Source organism: Amblyomma maculatum, chromosome 8, assembly GCF_055883805.1.
Source record: "Amblyomma maculatum isolate TAMU_Amacu chromosome 8, ASM5588380v1, whole genome shotgun sequence".
In the NCBI taxonomy this organism is placed as follows: domain Eukaryota; kingdom Metazoa; phylum Arthropoda; class Arachnida; order Ixodida; family Ixodidae; genus Amblyomma; species Amblyomma maculatum.
The window spans coordinates 129100455-129117740 of record NC_139351.1 but is presented as its reverse complement, the minus strand read 5'-3'; the positions used below and the strand labels follow the sequence as shown (position 1 = coordinate 129117740).

Sequence of the window (17286 nt, the reverse complement as noted above, 5' to 3'; positions counted from 1 at the left end):
TTCACTCTCCACTGCACCACGATAGGATAGTATGCGTCCACCCATTACTAGTGTATATGGTCAATTTGTCGTCCTAACATCGCCAGGCTCTATGATATCCCACTTAATGACTGTTAGTTCCTCAAATACCACTGCTAGAGTATGTTCACTAAATATAGTTTTAGCGTGAAAACATCGCCAGGTTAAGCTTCGAATGGCAGCCTGACTGATGAGTTCGAACCGTGCGGCGCCCTGCTGTCTGCTGCACTCCAACAAACAGATTGAAACACGTCGTACCCCTTCTCCACTTTTCCACATCACAACCAAGATGAATGGATGAACATATTTTTCCAATATTACCATTAACACATCAATAAACAGAGCAAAGTGCAAGAAATTTATATAAAATGTCTTCCCTAAGAAATGTTACTCTCAAGTGTCTACTGTTTGCAGAAGCTGTTCCATATCGGGCAGACAGATCAACTTGTGCATAACCTGTCCAAGAATGGACACGTTGGCCGCTCCCTCTGCCATCCTCAAGGACATCAGTTCCTGGTGGAAAGTGACATTTGTGCCCATGTCCACAATAAGGGTTACAGAACCAAGTACCAATTGCATACGGCCAGATCTCAGTACTTGTAGCTTGCCACTGTATCCCTCGGGAAAATGCTGCAGCTTCGTCTGGACATTTTGGATGTGCTGCTTTTCCTGCATGAAAGATAAAGAACAGGTTTTTCTCCCTTTATAGAACTAAAAGCAAAACTAACCAAGGCAGAAAGCTTTATAATTATGAGCGTCCATGTATTCTTCATTGGCTCGGCTCTTGCTTTCAAAAGTGCCATTGAACTGCAGGCTTCAGAACCACAGACGATGTCACTTTCTGCACCCACTGCGGTGACTCAACGGTTACGGACACTACCACTAATTAGAAAGCGACACAATCTCCCAGATCAATGCCTGAAAACTCACAAGCACGCCACTTCACCCAACATTGTTCTCTCATTGTTCTCTCATTATTTCTGGTTCCAGCCTTTCTTAATTTTCTTCAGTGCCTAAATGTCACTGGCACTGAATAAGCAGCTAGCTGTGGCAGGTATGTTAAAAATGCCAACTTTTCTGGTTAATCCTTTGTACGGAAACAGCTGGAACACACTTGTATCGCCAGCTTGAACTGCTGGCAAAATAGATAATGGTGTACCTACGTATTTACTATATTTCTGCATGCTGAATGCTATTGAGCTAACAAATTAATATTTCAGTACTATGAAAAAATAATAAATTTGAAAACCTGTCCAGCTTTCAAGCCTTTCCTACTAGTCAGCTGCCTTAATACTTCCTGCAGCAATTTTCAATTCAATGGAAGTTTCCTTATACACGTCAAAAAGATGGACATGCGGATACATACCACATTTGAGGTCTTTTTATGAAGTTACTGGTATGAATGATTAATCCTTTTGCCTAAAAGCCCAGTGGTCTAAACGGCTTGAAAACAATTTACCACTGATGTTCTAGAGGCATTCCGAGTGCAATTTCACCGCCTGTATGCATGTGAGATGTGCATGCAGCTAGCTTAGCATGCATAAAAGGTTAAAACCAAACACCTAAGCATGAATTCAGTATATTCCTATTGGCAATTTTCTGTTTTAAACCAACAAGTCCGACCAATACTCCATAACCCCTTCCTCAAAACTAGATCCATAGACATAACATGCTATATCAAAGCTGCAGATCGTGAACCGCCAAGCCTGGCCCCATTCATTAAATTTGTATGGTATGAAATGGGCAATGTAAGAAGAGCGCATCACTGCAAAGACATAAATCTATCTGTGCGTTACAAGAAGGCAAAGGAAGATCCTTCATTTTGTTGAGAGAAAATGAAGAGCAGCTGATTTAAGGCAAGCATATTTTCACGCATACTTTCACTCAAGCATTACTATGCAAATCATTGGAGGTATGGAATGACAAAAAGAAAGAACATCCTGATTAATGGCTGTGTGGCATTGCACTAAATTGCATAGTTTCTGAAACAGTGCATTCTTTTTCACAAGAAATACAACCTTGCCTGAACATTTAAAACTGAAATTCAGAATTGTATTCTTTAGCTTTATAGAAAGCCTTCTTAGAAATGTGCCAACACCAATAAAAAGCAGCACCAACTCTTCGTTACCTTGTTAATAATAAATGGCACAATTTTCACATCTGAGTCTCCATTATGGATTACACTGAGTGAAGCAAGACCACTATAGCTTAATGAACGGCCCTGACAACAGTAAAAAGCGAGCTTACCATTTCCATGGAGCTGTTGGGTGATTCGTTCTGTGCTGGCTCAGTAGCAACCTGCACACCAGGCAAACTGTCAGGAAGCTGGAAGAACAGCAGCTCTCCTGTTTCTGCATACAGTAATGTACAAACAAAGGACACGCTGCGATTCAGCTCCTACCTTCCTGCACTGTTGAACACAGAGCTGACTAAAATATAAATTAAGGGGGCACTTAAGCACCGCCGTTATGGGTATGATGTGATATGAAGTGCTAACGAAAGACGTTTTTCTTTCTAATTTTTTAAATATTTTTATTTGTTATATTTTTGCGCTTATAGCCAGCCGGGTAACGATGTTACCGGTAAGCTCGGACGCTGCTTCTTGAAACTTCATGCGTCCTAGTGCGGGTTCAGTGAGACGTGCTGTCTGCGTTTGATGCAACATCGAGGAACTCCACCATTAACAGTGTGATGCAATAGCCTTTCACACACAGGGGCAGTGTTTTTCCACTTCTTTATGCTGCAAATTTTTTATACACTGATACTTAGCATCAGCAAACAATGGCTTTCCATTCAGAGCCTTTTTATACCTTTGTGCCCTACTTTTCCCAATGCTTAATTTTTTCAAACAATTGATCAATTAAACACTTTAAATTATCTTGATCAGCATTATCAAGCATTGTGTTTTCATCCAACATTTTGACACCTTTGATTCCCCCAATTCCAATTTTTCATTTTTAATTACTTCAAATAATTAATTAGTCAATTACATGCTCTCAATATTCTTAGTTATCACCATCAAGCCTTGGCTTTTCATTCTGAGCATGTGGCATCTTTGAACCTCCTTTTTCCAATTTTTCATTTTTAATTATTTCAATTCATTAATTGATCTATTACACACTAATTTTCTTATTAGCATCAGAAAGCACTAGCTTTTTACTGTGAGCAACTTCACAGTTTTAAAGCCCATTTTTCCAATTATTTCAACTAATTCATCAATTCCACACTCAAAACTTTTAATGGGCAAAATCAAGCATTGGTTTTTCATTGTGATCATTTTGACATGTTGGACCCCTTTTTCCAAAATTTTTATTTTTCATTTCATGAATGCATCAAATAATAAATAAATTACAATGACTTTATTAACTCGCAATCGCCTATCATACCCCAATCAATCATCAATCACTGAAACCACAAATTACCATGACAAGATTTTTTTTTACGCAGCTCACAATATTATTTCTGACATGCGGTACCTACAACTCCTACGAAAACTACTACCACTATGATGCCAACGGCGTTTCAGCCAAATGAGCTGTATCAGCCATCGCCTAATAAGCTAACAATTTTACCAGTCCATGTCACGTCTGCACAACATCACAATATAATTGAATAAAAACCTTAACTGTGATTCCTCTAAGTCTTGATACAGCATTATGTTATGTAGAGAACAATGGTGGCTATCTATGGTAATCATCTATTTTAGTGGAACTGTACTGAAGTGACACAAGACCACACTAAACAAGGCATGCTAAAGGTGACACTTCTACCTATTTAGCACTCGTCCGCACTTTGAAAAATATGGTCACGCATTTAGGTGTGTGGGATCACCCAGTACATCACTGAAAGGTTGCTTGATTACAGGTGCTGGTCAAAAGTTGCAATAAGTTCAAGAGTCATACTAAAAACGCATTGACATTTCATCCTTAAAACTGCAACAGTTCTCTAACCAGTGTACATCTACTTTTTAAAGGCCATCCTGTGTATGTTCATGGTTTCTGTGCCATATCAGAAGACCTTACAGCACTTATTGCTGACAACGAAAGATCGGTACATAAAACGCACAGTGGGACCCCGTCAATTTGGCTTCTTTCAAATGACCTGCATAATTTTAAACTGCACCTCAAGGAATTCTTCAGTTCAGTTTAATGCAATATGACAGCTCCTGGTAAGCTACAAATATGATGTAGCTAACATGCTTCACAATAAAATCATGACTTATAGGTTATTCAATCATCACAAAAATATGCAACAAGAATGAATAAGCTTCTAATAAATTTAACAGGAAAGACTGAGAGTCAATAAAGAAAGCAGTGAATTCCTGCAATGCATGAACAGCTAACAGACACGAGCCAGATTCGGATGTGAAGCATACCACGTCCAACGAACTGTGCAAGTCCTTCTGAGAGAAAATTATCGGGTTTCTCCTTTAAGGGTACAGCGCAATAATGTAGGCTGCCATTCTATATATATAGCCCTGCTTTAACTAAGCTGTATGAACATGCCTGCATAGCCTCGGGGTGGAGTAACATGTCTTATTCAGAATGCAAGGGTCCTGGTAGGCTGATCATGATATCACCCTCCCATATGAAAGGAGAGGCCAGAGTTCGCCTGCCAAATGTAATGTCAGGCAAACTGACTTCCAATCAATGCGTAGCCGTGTCAATTGCCGGCTACCACCTGCCAGTGCCATTGCTCATAATTTTTCGTTAACAACGGCGACATCGACAGCATCGATGCCATATTTTCTGGTGAACGGAGCCTCAACGCTTTCGCGTTAAAGAAATGGTGCAGCACAGTCCCCCGTAGTACCGCCAGAATGCCAGCCAGCTTTTTGTTTGAGGAGTTGAGAGCGTGACATACCTTCTGATTGGTGCCTATGCCCTTTCTGCTGTGACACCAATAACGCCAACTATCGCTGCTACATCTGCAAACCATCACCAATTCTCCACACAGTTAGTTGTACAACAATGACGTGCTTCACCAACCAGTATAAGCGCCACTCACTTGGCATGTTCGGGTTTGTGCACAGGTCAGCCAAAGACGGTATTTGTGGAGTTGCGCACTGTGGAAAACCACCCAGGTCGGGCCTGTCCAAGGGTTCCTGTTTGATGACCTGCCCATCTGGTGCGATTGCGGGCTTGTGCTCAGGGACAGGTACCTTTGTCAGGGGCAGGGTGTTAGGACCAATCCTGGACCAGTCCTCTGGCCCATCATCTATAAACTGTGCAGCACAATACCACGAACGTAAATCTGGGAGTGAACATTCCCAATTTTAAAAGGGACAGAACAGAGATGATGCACTGTGTGATAAGGGAACTGTACTACTGTTGCATGTTGCGGAAACATAAAAAAGGACTGTATCCAAGATACTCCCAATTAGTCTTTTGTATCATTGACATCAATGTCTTCACAAAAACATGCAGAGAGATACAGCATTCACCTGAACATAGGTGGACCATCTAAGTTCACAGCGAGACAAGGATAAGAAAACTGAAATGCGACTCTCCAGACATTTTTGAATGAGCGAACATGAACATCAGGAAACACCACATTTTAACTAAAAAGCAGAGAAATATTCACGAAAGGAATTTAGATGCCCTCCACCTTACAAGGCAGTACTGCATGACATGGTATTCCTTCCTGTGCTGCCCAACAACGCGAAACATTAGAGAGATTTAGCTTACCGTGATACGTGATCCGCCACCGTGACCCTCTACCGTGTGTGGGCGGGGCGCACAAGCTGATTGATCCCGACGCGGCCGGTGGCGGATCACAGTAGCGAATCGCGGATCACGATAAGCTAAATCTCTCTACACCAAGGTGAAGCCGCACCTATGTCAGACCGTATGCCACTGTCTGCAGCATTTCAGCCAACCAAGGTAGGGAAACCACCGGGTGCTTGTTATGGTATGCATACCAAGAAGGCAAAGGCATTGAAATCAAGGAAAGCACATCATGTTGTATTGGATTTCATGGCCATCATGTCCATCACGACATCACAACATTTCCATCATGTGCCAAGCACATAGTTCAGTTTAAAGCAGGGAACGATGTCTTTTTATTTTGCAGTGTTTGTTTTTTTAGCTTGCTTCTCAATTTCATGCACAGCGTGGCATCCACCTTGACTGTGAGAAATGGTTAGTTTAAAAGATAAAATCCAGTGCTGAAAGAAGATGGACATTTCCCCTGCCCAGTGGCAGGCACCCTGATTTCATACCGATGTGCGCTTGGAACAGTTTCTACAAGCCTTGCTGCACCCTTTCATTGGCTAATTCAGTTTCGACAACCTCACTGTGCAAATTTGCTTCGTGTTACCATGCTTACACGTGGGCTCAGGTTCTTTAGACTCTAGCTAGCCTGTTTCCACATCAACTGTCATTGCTGTAAGTACTCTTTCGAAAGAAGTTCGCTTGATGGTATCACTGGAGTTCTAGGGAACTCTGGGCTCACATCCAACTGTTAGACTTTGAGAGAAAAAAAATAAAATAAAGTGTGCTTGTCCACTTTGCTGCTCGTCACACCACAACTATAGCTCAAACATTCATATTAAATATCCGCATTTAGGTCTGTGTACTCTTACCAGCATATTAAAACACACATACAGATTAACTGTCACTGTTATAAGAAGCTTTCAAAAGGATTACTGCAGTCCTCGGCAAGTCTAGAATCACCTCTTGCTGTATTATGTTGCAAGAAAAAAGATGCATTGTGTTTGTGAAAGCTTATTGACATCAGACAACAGCTAGTTTAATAGTTCCATTAGAACGTAACAGAAAGTATGTGAACAAAAGAAAATCAATGTCACCAGATGGGACCAAAATCCATCACTTTGCACAAATTGCAAAATGCTCTACCAACTGAGTGCATTGCATTTTCTTATGCATTCTGTTATTCTCCATCTGAATAAAATCATTATGCTACCTTCCCACTTTGGACATGCTGTCCAGAGTGGGAAGGTAGCAGCGTAATCAAAATCTCATCAAAATTCTTCAAAAACTCAACAAAAACTAATTATTTCCCTATTTACACTTCTTTGATTTCAGTAACAGCTGGCTTTTTCATATGACAATGAAACTGCTTTTCACGCTGCAACACATGGGCATTATCATAGCCCACTACAGTTCCAAGAGAAATACAACTGAACCTGGAGTGCACAAAGGCTACTTCCATTTATAAACTACTTACAGACTACTTAAGCATTTTAAAATTACATTTCGATGAATTTCATATGCTAATTAGATGATCCAGCACCAAGAATACTTATTTTGAGCACTTTTAGGAAATAAGTCCTTCTCCATCATTTCCAAACCATCATCGTAATTCCTTTATTACTGCCCCTACCACCGATTAGAGAACAAGCAAAATCCCTGTGTCAAAGTGTTGCACATGCTGGAAGAATATTTTTCACATCTTCAACAAACATAGACTTAAGTACCTTCCAAAAGCACATGTGGTGTGGTTTTCATTTGATGATTGATGTACAACTGTTCAGAAATCAATCATTTACCTTGGTGTTGCTTTATGAAGGTTTATATGTCTTTTACAGCTCAGAGGAAGCACAAACTAGGTGTCATGCCTGTTACTGCTTGCTGACGATATGATTGATTAAAACTAACATTCAGCAGAAAACCTTCCTAAAGACCTCGTGCAAAGTTGATTTTAAAATACAAGCCATCTACAACACAACTACATTCACAAAAGGTGCCCTCGCATCTCCTGCTTTTTTTTGAAGATAAAGGAGCGATTTTAGCAGCTGTATGCAACCCCGCCATTTTCCTACCTTACCCCATGCCTATCTGCACCACTTCGCTACGAACTATACATTGTGATGTGTACTTTCCTTAACCCACAAAGCCCAGGACCAAACAAGCTGGGCCTGCCTGAACTGCACCGGCAAGCTGGTAAATATAGTTTCAATTATGACACGCCACAAAGAAAACCCAGCACATAAATCTGAAAGGCCAACATAAGCCCCAGAGCATAGTTATAATACAAAATGGCCACCAAAGCCAACGTTAATGACAATTTTTCAGCTATAGTAGGGTCTTTACACTCATCAATATTCTCAATATAAGATTTCATGACAACCACTCAAGGAACAGTACTATCCTTTCACCAAGAATACATTCACAGATAATGTGCAGAAATCAACATTGAGAGCCAGTGCTCGCAAGAACTGCTTGAATATGTCATGCATATTAGCCTGGCAGTAGCCTTGTGGCTGGAAAGTGTACATTCACTTGCAAATCCTCTTGTCACGCATACCTATTATTACATATATAGTGCAAAAGCAGCAGCACATTACTCCCGCATGACACACAAAAATAAGCTGGAAGACATTAAAAAAGACAGAAACTTGGTCACGCTACAGCCTAGCAGGAAATGAAATGACTAGTTTCAAAATGACGCCTCTGGAGTGTAGAGATTGATGCTCCATGGTAGCAAAGAAGTAGCACTCACGTCACTCTGAAGTAGAAGTTCAAGCTTCTGATCATCCTGAGACATCTCCTTGGATGTCTGGCTGATTTTGCTCAGAACCTGGTACTTTGGTTTCTTAACAGGCTCTGGATCAGGCTTGCTCCATCTTGCGAGCCCTGCAGAAACACTTTTTTAATCAGTACAGTGTCTCTTGCTGGAAAAGGTTGGAAGAATAAGCAAGACTGTCTAAGACTACTGTAGCAGCATGTGCAGCGATTTTAAAATGCAGGTGCAATGCTAAAGTATCAAAAAAAGCTCTGCGTGTTGCTTATCAACCCTTACTTGGCAGCAGTCCTCTTGTACCTTCACAGAACACCAGTAACTTTTTTCAAAAAGTGATAAATGACAGCAGTAGAAGCACTTTCTACATGTTGCTGTTGCTGCACTCCTTGCAATACCACCTCATTCAGATAAAATAAAACATCATTCTGGAAAACAACTGACATGGGTCATGCTTAAAGGCCTACTGTCCACCCTCCGGTCGAAAATATTTTCTTCCCCGGTGACTGTGAGACTTCGCCCCCAGAATGCAACGCCGCTAAATGTTTTTGAAAAGAGTAACTAATAATGCAGTTACAGCCACCGCAATCACCAGATTCTGTAGTGCTTCTCTCGTTCCCTCGCAAAGGTTTTTCACTCTCCTGCCCGAGGTAGTCTAGCCTTCGGAAGACCAATTCCCTTTAACTGATTTAAAAAAATGATTTATTTATAGGAAAGGAAAGGCACGGTAACTGTCTCACTTGTTTTCTGTGGACACCGCAACCGCGCCATAAGGGAAGGGAGGCAGATGGGAGTGAAAGTGGAAAGAGAGAAATAGGAGCCGTAGTGGAGGGCTACGGAGTAATTTCGACCAGCTGGGGATCTTTAACGTGCGCTGACATCGCACAGCACACGGACGCCTCTTCGCAAATTCCCCTTCCTCCTCCGCGTTTGGCGAAAAGTGGGGCGTGGCACTCCGCGTGCGCGAAAAAAAAAAAAAAACCGGGCGAGGGAGCGCGTGCTGCTGGATTCAGTCTGGCCGTGGCCAGACTGAATCCTGTAAAAGCGCGCTGAGAGCGGTAGACACCCATCCTTCACCCCCAGACAGCGAGACGGACCAATGGACGTCGTCCTCGACAAATACGTCATAGCTGCAGCTCGAAGGGCCAGGGGAGTTCCTCGCCGACCAAGCTGGAGAGCGGACGTGCAATCGATGGGCTTCATCGACCACGAACGCTTGCGCTCTATTTCGGCCACTGGATTTCGGAAATTTTCTGGGATTCGACTCTATTCAGGAAGCGCTCACCGCGGATTATCAAGACTCCAAGGTGGGCCGATTCTTTCGCACATTTTTGAGGCTTTGAAGAACTTCGCAAGCCACGGGGGACACTAGGCCTAGTTAGGCCTAGGCAAACAAAGGCACCCCCGGCCGTTTAGAAGCTTGACGAAAATGATGGAAACCGTGGAGGGAACGAGCATAGACCCTGCGGAGCTGAAAGAACCTGGCCAGTGGTTTATTGCCAAGAAAAGAGGAAAGGCGGTGCCACTTGAGAACGAGGGACGCAGCGTCACCGATGATCAAGGGAGAGAGCGAGCCGCGTCCAAGCTCGCCGGAAGGAGATTGGCAGCAAAGTCGGTTGAAAGGCAATCGATCAAGATACCTGACGGAACTGACAAAATAATTCTCCGCCCACGGGGAGGAGTCAGCCGCCTACTTAAGTATGGCAACATTGAACTTGCGGAGTTGATCGCTCGCACCGCAAATATAAACATCAGAGAGGCCGCGGAAGACACCTTCTCGGTCAACACAAAACAGCAGTCTATCCTCATCGCAACAGACAGCGAAGACCGGAAAAGAAAATACGTCGCACTACGCGTCCTCGAATTCGAGGGCCAGAAAATTGAAATCACGGCGTACGTCGCTATGCCCGAAGACTGCGGTAAGGGGGTGGTACACGACATTCCCCTTCGCATCACCGAGGAAGAAATAGTGCAACGGCTACGCACGATCAAAGGCAACCCCCCCGTGCTAGGAGCCAGGCGCCTGGGCAGGAGCTCAACCACTGTGCTCATACTGTTTGAAAAACCAGAGGTGCCGAGGTGGGTGAAACTCTCACTCACATGGCAAAGATGTGTCTTATACAGAAAGAAATACGAGGTTTGCAACGCATGCGGGCGCCTAGGGCACCGCGAAGATGTCTGCCCAGATCCGAATAACGCTAAGTGCAGAGGATGCGGAGAAGAGCGCCCAGATCAGGGACACACCTGCGAAATAAAATGTCAGCTGTGCGGTAAAGACCATCCGCTTGGCGACAAGAAGTGCAGAGAGCTCTACAGGACTCCCTACAAGACCAAGAAACGTCAATGGGAGCAGAAAATTGCCGAACAGCAGCAGCAACAGCAGCAGCAGCAGCACAACGAGCAGCACCAATATCCCAACACCACACCTGAGAGCGGCCGCAGAGGACGCTCGAAATTCAGAAGAGACCACCGTGACCAACGCGGATATTCTCAAGAAAGGGACGGAGGCTTCCGGGCGCAGAGCGGGGACTTCCCGCAGTTGGAGGACGCCAACCGACGTCACCGTTCAAGCTCCCGCAGCAGCAGGGAGCGGTCCGGATCCAAGTCCAGGTCGGGGTCCAAATCCAGAGTCACGGCTAACTCCAGGGACCCAAGGAACCCGTCGGCCACCCAAAAGCGAAGCCCGAGCGGGGACAGTAAAACCGTGAGTTTCAGCAGTGGGGTTCCCCAGGCTAAAGATGAGGAAAACAAAGAAAAAGATAAAGAAATAGAAAAGTTAAGAAAGGAAGTTGCGGAACTGAGGGAGATAATTAAGAAACTCACTCAGGACCAATACCAATCTAAATCACAGCCAAATTCCGGGGCTCCCCCGCCTCCACAGGCTCTCCCCGCAAAACAAGTAGCCAAACCGACACCTCCACCTGCGACGCCAAAGGTGCTAACACCACCCGCGGCGTCAGACACGGAGGAGGACGCTATGATCACTGAACAGTGCAGGCCACCTCCCCCGCAGAAACGAAGAGGCGGGGAAACGGATCCGCTGGCGGCAATAGAGCGTAGACTAGACGCCAAATACGGGGCGAGACTCGAGCGGCTTGAGACAGGCATGACCAATATCATAGGCGCCCTAAACCGAATTCAGGAACAATCTAAACAAACAAACGCGGCTCTTGCTGCTATGGCAGAAAGGCAAACAGTGAGAGAAGAGATACTTGACCAATTCCAACATGGGCAAAACGCAACCAAAGATTAATTCGACGGTATGGCAGTGGAACTGCCGAGGATTCCCGCGCAAGCGAGCGTTAGTGCAACAACATCTCGAGCAAATAGTTGAAAAACCTCTAGCCGTAGCCCTACAGGAAACTGGCAAAGGAGTAATTAAATTATCAGGATATCAAGCGTTTGCTAGTGGCCGGGGAGAAAAATCCCGGGTTACTACATTCGTCAAAAGGAACGTAGCGGTGATCGAACATGAAATTAGTTCTCGCGACATTGAGGCGGTTTTCGTTGAAATCATCACGGGCAGGAAGAAGGAACCCAGTATTTTCGTCCTAAACATATATAGCTCTCCTCAGCAGCGCAAAGTTAGGTTCAAGACATTATTTCGAAAAGCAATGAAGGCAGCCGGAGCTAACCCCCTGCTAATTGTAGGAGACTTCAACGCCTGCCACCAAGAGTGGGGATATAATAGGCAAGATCCGAAGGGCAGGCAGTTATGGGAAGATTTTCACGAATTAAACCTCACCCTGCAGACAGACTCTGGCTGCCCGACGAGGGTGGGAAACAGTGTGAGCAAAGACACAACCCCAGACTTAACATTTACCAAAAACATAGAGGAGCTTAGGTGGAACAACACAGAGCTCAACTTTGGAAGCGATCATTACGTCCTCGAAATAACGCTTAAACGGGGAGTCAAAGTAAGACGAGAAAAGATCATCAGCGCAATCGAATGGGAGAAATTCAGACAAATTAGGGAATCTGCCAAAATGGACCAAAATATTGAAAATATCGACGATTGGGCAGAAACCCTCAAGCACCACGTTAAATCCGCTACCATTAACCTAGAGGGGGACGATGCACCGAAAACAGTCGACAGGAAACTCCTACACATGTGGGAAGCAAAAAAAGGTATGGAAAGACGCCTCCGGTGTCAGAGATGGAACCGAAACCTAAGGCGAAAAATAGCCAGGCACAATAAGGAAATTGAGGCTTATGCAATTAAACTCTGCGAGGAAAACTGGTGTAACAGGTGCGATGAAATGGCGGGCAACATGAGCCTTTCAAAGACGTGGAGCCTGCTACGATATCTTCTTAATCCCGACAGTTCGAAAACACAGTCAAACACAACAATAGCAAAGGCAAGACACGCGTTCGAGGGGACTGACGCGGAACTAATAACTAAACTCGTAGACACATATGTCGGCGATACAACATCCCCTCCTCTTAGGCAATACGCGGGCCCACCGAACGAGGCCCTCGACGCGCCCATCTCAGAAGCGGAAGTTAGAGCTGAAATCCTTAGCTTAAAGACGCGATCAGCTCCCGGCCCCGATGGAATAACAAATAAAATGCTACGAAACCTAGACGACGCTTCCATAACGGCACTCACCAACTACATGCAAGAAGTATGGAGTAGCGGTCGTCTTCCCCAGCAGTGGAAAACTGCAAACGTTGTGCTAATTCCAAAACCTGGCAAGCCCCCGAAATTGGAAAACCTCAGACCTATTTCTCTAACCTCATGCATTGGAAAGCTTATGGAACGCGTAATCCAAACAAGGCTAACTAATTTCATGGAGAAAAACGACCTGTGGCCGCATGAGATGGTCGGGTTCCGACCGGGCCTGTGCACACAGGATGTAATGCTCCGATTACAACATGACATAATTGACTCGAAATCCAGAGACGCGAAGGTAATTCTAGCACTAGATCTAACAAAAGCATTTGACAACGTAAAACACCAGGCAATTCTCGCGGGACTACAGGAATTAGGAGTCGGCGAGAGGACATATAATTACGTAATGGATTTCCTGACAAACAGGACGTTGAAACTAAAGTTTCAGGACCTAGAATCCCCCACTGTCCACCTGGGAAGTAAAGGAACTCCGCAAGGCTCGGTGCTCTCCCCCTTCCTTTTTAACGTGGTGATGAGAGGCCTTCCTGCTGCCCTTAAAGTCATAAAAGACCTGAAGTTCAGCATTTACGCGGACGACGTTAATCTCTGGATGAACAACGGCAGCGATGGCAGCATAGAGGAACGCCTACAGGCGGCGGTGGACACCATTGTGACCTACGCGGCCGAAAGGGGTCTTTCGTGCTCTCCGCAAAAATCCGAACTTTTCATATATAATCCAAAATCAATGAGGTGCAAGGGCGACTTTAACGTAGAAATAAAGGTCGACGGCAAAACCGTACCAAGAGTCCAGCAAATCAGAATCCTCGGACTTTTTATTCAAGAGGACGGGTATAATGACGGAACGATAAAAAAACTCACTACCTACGCGACGCAGGTAACAGGAATATTTAGGAGGATTGCATTCAAAGGCAGAGGCCTCAAAGAGAGAAGCCTCTTGAGACTGATGCAGGCGTACATAATAAGTCGAATATGCTATGCCACACCGTTCCTCAACATCAGGACCAATGAAAAAGAAAAGATAGACGCACTCATCAGGCGTTGCGTCAAGAGGGCGCTGGGTCTACCCATCTCCTCTTCTACGGAACGCCTGATAGAAATGGGAGTGCATAATAGCTGGACGGAACTTGCTGAAGCGGTAAGAATCGCCCAACATGAAAGATTAAGTAGGTCGAGCACGGGTCGAACCATCTTAGAATGGGTGGGTCGAAAAATAGATAGGGGCACAGCCGACAAGGTTTTCCTACCACCACAATGTCGCGAGAACATCATTGTCCGTCCTCTCCCCCGCAACATGCACCCAGAATACCACAAGGAGAGACGGGAGAAGAGAGCAGAAGCACTGGTTAAAAGTGCAAAAGAATTCAGAGTAAAAGAAGTTGCCTACGTAGACGCTGCAAGCGGCCTATCAGGGGCGGCAGTCGCCGCGGTAGTCGATGGTAGCGGCGCACCAGTCGTCTCCGCCACCATCCGAAGTAGAAACATAGACACGGCTGAAGAGGTCGCAATAGCGCTCGCTTGCGTCGGAACGAAGGCTAGATTGATCTTTAGCGACAGTAAAACTGCTCTCTGGAATATCGGAAAAGGCAGGGTCTCACAAGAAGCCGCTCGAATTCTAAAAGCTGCAACTAAAATTGATCGCAAAATCACCCTAATTTGGGTCCCAGCACACACGTCCGTCCCCGGCAACGAGGCGGCCCATGATTTAGCCCGAGATCTCTACTTCCGGGCAAACGCGGAGCCGCCCGACTGCCAGGCGATGGACGAACGTTTGCAAACCTATAAAGAAATAATCGAAAATTATAGATTAGGAAGACGTCTGATGCCGCCACCGGATCCTAGCTTAAATAATAAAGAGGCCATAGCCTGGCGGCGATTACAAGCCGGAAATTTCCCGAACCCTGTCTGGTTGTTTCACACCCAGATAGAGGAGAGAAAAAACGATAAATGTAAAGCCTACGAAGCGAGGGGGACCCTCGACCATATAATTTGGGAATGCCCTAAGTCTCCGGGCGCTAGGGACAACATTAAAAGTAGAGAAGCCTGGGTAACCCTGCTGCGAAGCGACGTCCCCGCTGACCAGCAGAAAGCCGTCCGCCTGGCGGCTGAGGCCGCGAATAACCAATGTATATTCGCCAGTCCTTAGTCGCGGAGGTTCCAGACCCCGTTCCTCAGGCCTGCGTGCCAGGAGCGGGGAGTAGGGGGCCTCCTAAATCGGTGGAAATTAAAGTTTTAATCAATCAATCAATCGAAGGGCCAGCACAGGGAACGGGAAAGCTGGCTTCCCGAAGGAGAGCATGAGAGAGCTTTGATTTGTATTTTCGTTACTTTGCGGCGCGCGTGTCACTGTAGCATTTTGCACGGACTATCTCCGGTACCTGATCTAAACACTGGGCTCCTTCGCTTAAAAGGTCCTTCCCTGGACAGTAGCCCTTTAATGGACATCAATGAATTAGTTATGCAATAATGCTTCATCATGTATTCACAAAGCACGTTTGCTTTCAAGTGGGTTGGCTCTTACTCCAGTTTCTCGTCCGGTTTTCCGTCGCTATCAGATTCAAGAAGGCAGCGAAGTCACATGATTGAAAATAATTTTTTAGCGACCACGTGAGCACACAGTGGAATCTATGGAATCTATCACCTGGTTTACCATCTGTGATGTCATGATTCCCCAAAGCCGCAACTAAGGATGGAAAACCAGCATAATTGCCTGTCTGGTCATATTTTCAATATATTCATGCAAGTATTTAAAGTTCAAAAGTCGTTTGTTACTACTGTCAAGTCTGAAGTCATCTATTCGAGGCTTCGAGGCATAATCTTTCTTCAGTCATGCTGACTGCAAGTGAAAAATGAAGCTGATCTTAAATTTGATCACACAGCTACCATTGCAAGTCCAATTGGCCAAAAAGAAGGAAAGATAAACTGCAATTACTCAACTTCACGGGTGATATAAAAACCGGTAAATACATTGAACTAGAAAGAAAACTAATTTTTTATCACTAATATGAGGCAATATGCTTCATTAGCACATGCAATTCCATCATAGCTCACAGCAGTATTGAGTGCAGTAGTGAGATCTCATGCATCTAAAATTTACTACAATAAACTTGCAAGCAAGCATACAGACCACACACTGCTCTATATTACAATATTTAATTAGGGCTAGAGAAAAATGAGAAGGCAAGGTATAATGCGAGAGCATTTTGAACACACAGACGTTTTTTCACTCTTTATTCTGGCCTGCCTGGTGGTGACGGTGCTCTACTATTGTGCCCAAGGATGCGGAATCATCGAATCGAATCCGGGCCACGGCGGTCGCGTTTCGATGGAGGCTAAATGCAATTGGAGCCGTGTGCTTGGCGATGTCAGTGATGTCAGTGCACTTTAAAGTTTCGAGAACTTTAAAGTTCTGGAGTACTCCACTACTGTTCCGGGGGGCGCTTTCCCGGAACAGGGCCGAAATTTAAGACTCGGACGTTAAACCCCACAGACCAAGCCACAAGTACCTAAAGTACGAGAGCGACACACGAGCGCTAAGGGCTTCCGTAGTGCCAGGGCTTCGCCGTAGTGCCAGGTGATTTGAACGACCTGGCAAAGGACTCATTCCTCAAGAACGCCGAAAAATGGCGGCGGCGCAGCGCTACCATTCGCTCCTTTTTTGAATAAATAGCATCTTTCCTCTTGAACGCACCCGGTCGATGCTACTTACATAAAAGATCTTGTCCATACGACATCGAAGGCGTTGGGCACGAACGTACTACGTCCTGGTTCAAACAAGGGCTATGTACAACTGGTCGCGCAACTTGCAAGAAAACGCGTGCAACTGCCTACTGCCAGAGGGCCAGAGGCATCAACTCGATGATGAGGGGATGAGGGCATGAGGGCTCCTGCGAACTGTGAGGCAAATTACTAGCGCACAGAAAATAAGATCTGCCAGAACTCCAAAGAACTAGAAAGTAAACATAATATTCGCGCCCAGGAATGAATGCAGTTTTTGTTTCTTACGTAAGAAAAACGTGTCACATTTATAATAATATTTTAACTTGTTTCTAACGGCCTCTCTCGGCCATTTATTATCCGTTGCGTAGTTGCCCAAAGCTCAGAAATGGCTCAGACCAAAGCTTTTTTCATCTGCGGAATGGGTGCGTCATCGGCCC

General features: G+C 45.0%; 1 protein-coding gene across 2 annotated transcripts; it reads right to left on the bottom strand.

The window, feature by feature from the left end:
* Positions 1-361: 361 nt before the first annotated feature.
* LOC146182553 (DNA-directed RNA polymerase III subunit RPC4-like) lies at positions 362-16964 on the bottom strand. Of its 2 annotated transcripts, none has more exons than XM_084577686.1 (5): positions 16839-16964; positions 8482-8615; positions 5026-5242; positions 2266-2369; positions 362-687 (listed from the first exon to the last, which is right to left on the bottom strand). In XM_084577686.1, the coding sequence occupies exons 1-5, from the start codon at positions 16861-16863 to the stop codon at positions 412-414; spliced, it is 756 nt and encodes a 251-aa protein (XP_084433812.1). In that variant the 5' UTR covers positions 16864-16964; the 3' UTR covers positions 362-411. The 2 variants fall into 2 exon arrangements, with proteins under 2 accessions (XP_084433812.1, XP_084433813.1); XM_084577687.1 differs by having other exon boundaries at positions 8482-8626; positions 16839-16940.
* Positions 16965-17286: the final 322 nt, after the last annotated feature.